Source organism: Cynara cardunculus, unplaced genomic scaffold (genome assembly GCF_001531365.2).
Source record: "Cynara cardunculus var. scolymus isolate 2C unplaced genomic scaffold, CcrdV1 Un_Scaffold_1321, whole genome shotgun sequence".
Taxonomy (NCBI): Eukaryota; Viridiplantae; Streptophyta; class Magnoliopsida; order Asterales; family Asteraceae; genus Cynara; species Cynara cardunculus.
This window is the reverse complement of record NW_020200733.1, coordinates 83,707-85,275: the sequence shown is the minus strand read 5'-3', so window position 1 is coordinate 85,275 and position 1,569 is coordinate 83,707. Positions and strand designations below refer to the sequence as shown.

Sequence of the window (1,569 nt, the reverse complement as noted above, 5' to 3'; positions counted from 1 at the left end):
GATTCCGTAATTTCCGACTAACTTTTATGATCCAACTTTCATGATTCGCTACATTTACATACTATAAACGTACTTCAACATACTAAATAGTAAAACAAGTCCAATGGTCGTTAACCTAAGCATAGTCATGCATTTTAACTCCTTTCGACATTTAACCGAACAATTGGTGTACGGTTAAACATATACCCACAATTTAACCATATTGAAACTATAATATACCTTTTTTTATTTCTACATCAATATAACCAGTTCTAGCATTCTAAACATCAAATATATCATGATTTTGACAAAATCAATCCGTAAACTTAGATATAAACACAGTTTATAAACCGGTCTAAATAACCCTAACATAAACACCTTAATAAAAATGAATGAAACTTATACCTTTAAGAAGGGTTCGGAGAGTGGATTCCGAATATATAATTGTTACTTCGATCCTCTTATTAACTTGACGTAAAATTTGAAGAGAAGATGAAAAATCTAAAGAGAGAGAAATTGAGAAAAGAAAGAAAAAAAACAGAAACTGAGATTGAGAATGAGGCGGTGAAACCCCATTCACACATGCATGTATATATATAATTTTTTTTTCTTTTTTTTATTTAATTTATATATATATATATATATATATATATATATAGTTTAACTATTTGACGGTTTTGACCCTTCAAGTTTATATTCTCAACTTTTACGTCAAATTAGATATAAACTCATTTTTGACGCAAAACTCGTCTGAAGTACAAGTTGGTATAACATAGGGTACAACTATGTTATGCATAATTCTACCAAAAATTTACTTAACCCAATTTGTACGAGTTAACGAAACATGGATATTATAATCCTCCCCTCCTAAAAAGAATATTTCGTCCTCGAAATTTAGATAGGGTTAGAGGATTTACATGATTCGAATAGATAAGGGTACTCATTTCGCATGAATTCCTCCGTTTCCCATGTGGTTTCTCGCTCAGAATGATTTTGCCATAACACTTTAACAAACGGTATTGACCTTCGTCGCATTTGTCTCTCTTCTCTATTAATTATTGCTTCTGGTTCTTCAATATAAGAGAGATCTTTTTCAACTTTTTCCAACGAATAATCAATCACATGGAGAAGGTGATAATGATATCCGCGGAGTGACGAGATATGGAAAACGTTGTGGATATGTGAAAGTTGAGGAGATAACGCTAGGCGATATGCCACCTCTCCAACACGTTCAAGGATTTCAAAAGGTCCAATATATCTCGGACTAAGTTTACCTTTAATTCCAAACCTACGAATACCTCGTAACGGTGAAACTTTTAGGAAGACGTGATCACCCGTTTGGAACTCTAAATGCTTTCGATGCTTGTCAACGTTACTTTTCTGCCGAGATTGAGCCTCTTTCATTTTCTGTTTTGCGATCTCGACTTGTTCAGTAGTAATCCGAACAAGTTCGGGTCCTTCGATAGCTCGTTCCCCCACTTGATTCCAACAGATCGGTGTTCTACACTTCCGACCATATAAAGCTTCGTACGGGGCCATGCCTATACTAGCTTGCCAACTATTGTTATACGCGAACTCCACAAGATATAG

At 34.3% G+C, this 1,569-nt stretch overlaps 1 protein-coding gene across 1 annotated transcript; it reads right to left on the bottom strand.

Moving 5' to 3' along the window:
• Positions 1-873: 873 nt before the first annotated feature.
• Positions 874-1,518, bottom strand: LOC112502378. Its single transcript, XM_025106269.1, has one exon. It carries the CDS (start codon positions 1,516-1,518, stop codon positions 874-876), a length of 645 nt encoding a protein of 214 aa, XP_024962037.1.
• Between the last annotated feature and the right edge of the window lie 51 nt (positions 1,519-1,569).

Excerpts from the sequence above, each read along its gene's own strand:
- LOC112502378 (XM_025106269.1), bottom strand. The coding sequence starts at position 1,518 with ATGGCCCCGTACGAAGCTTTATATGGTCGGAAGTGTAGAACACCGATC.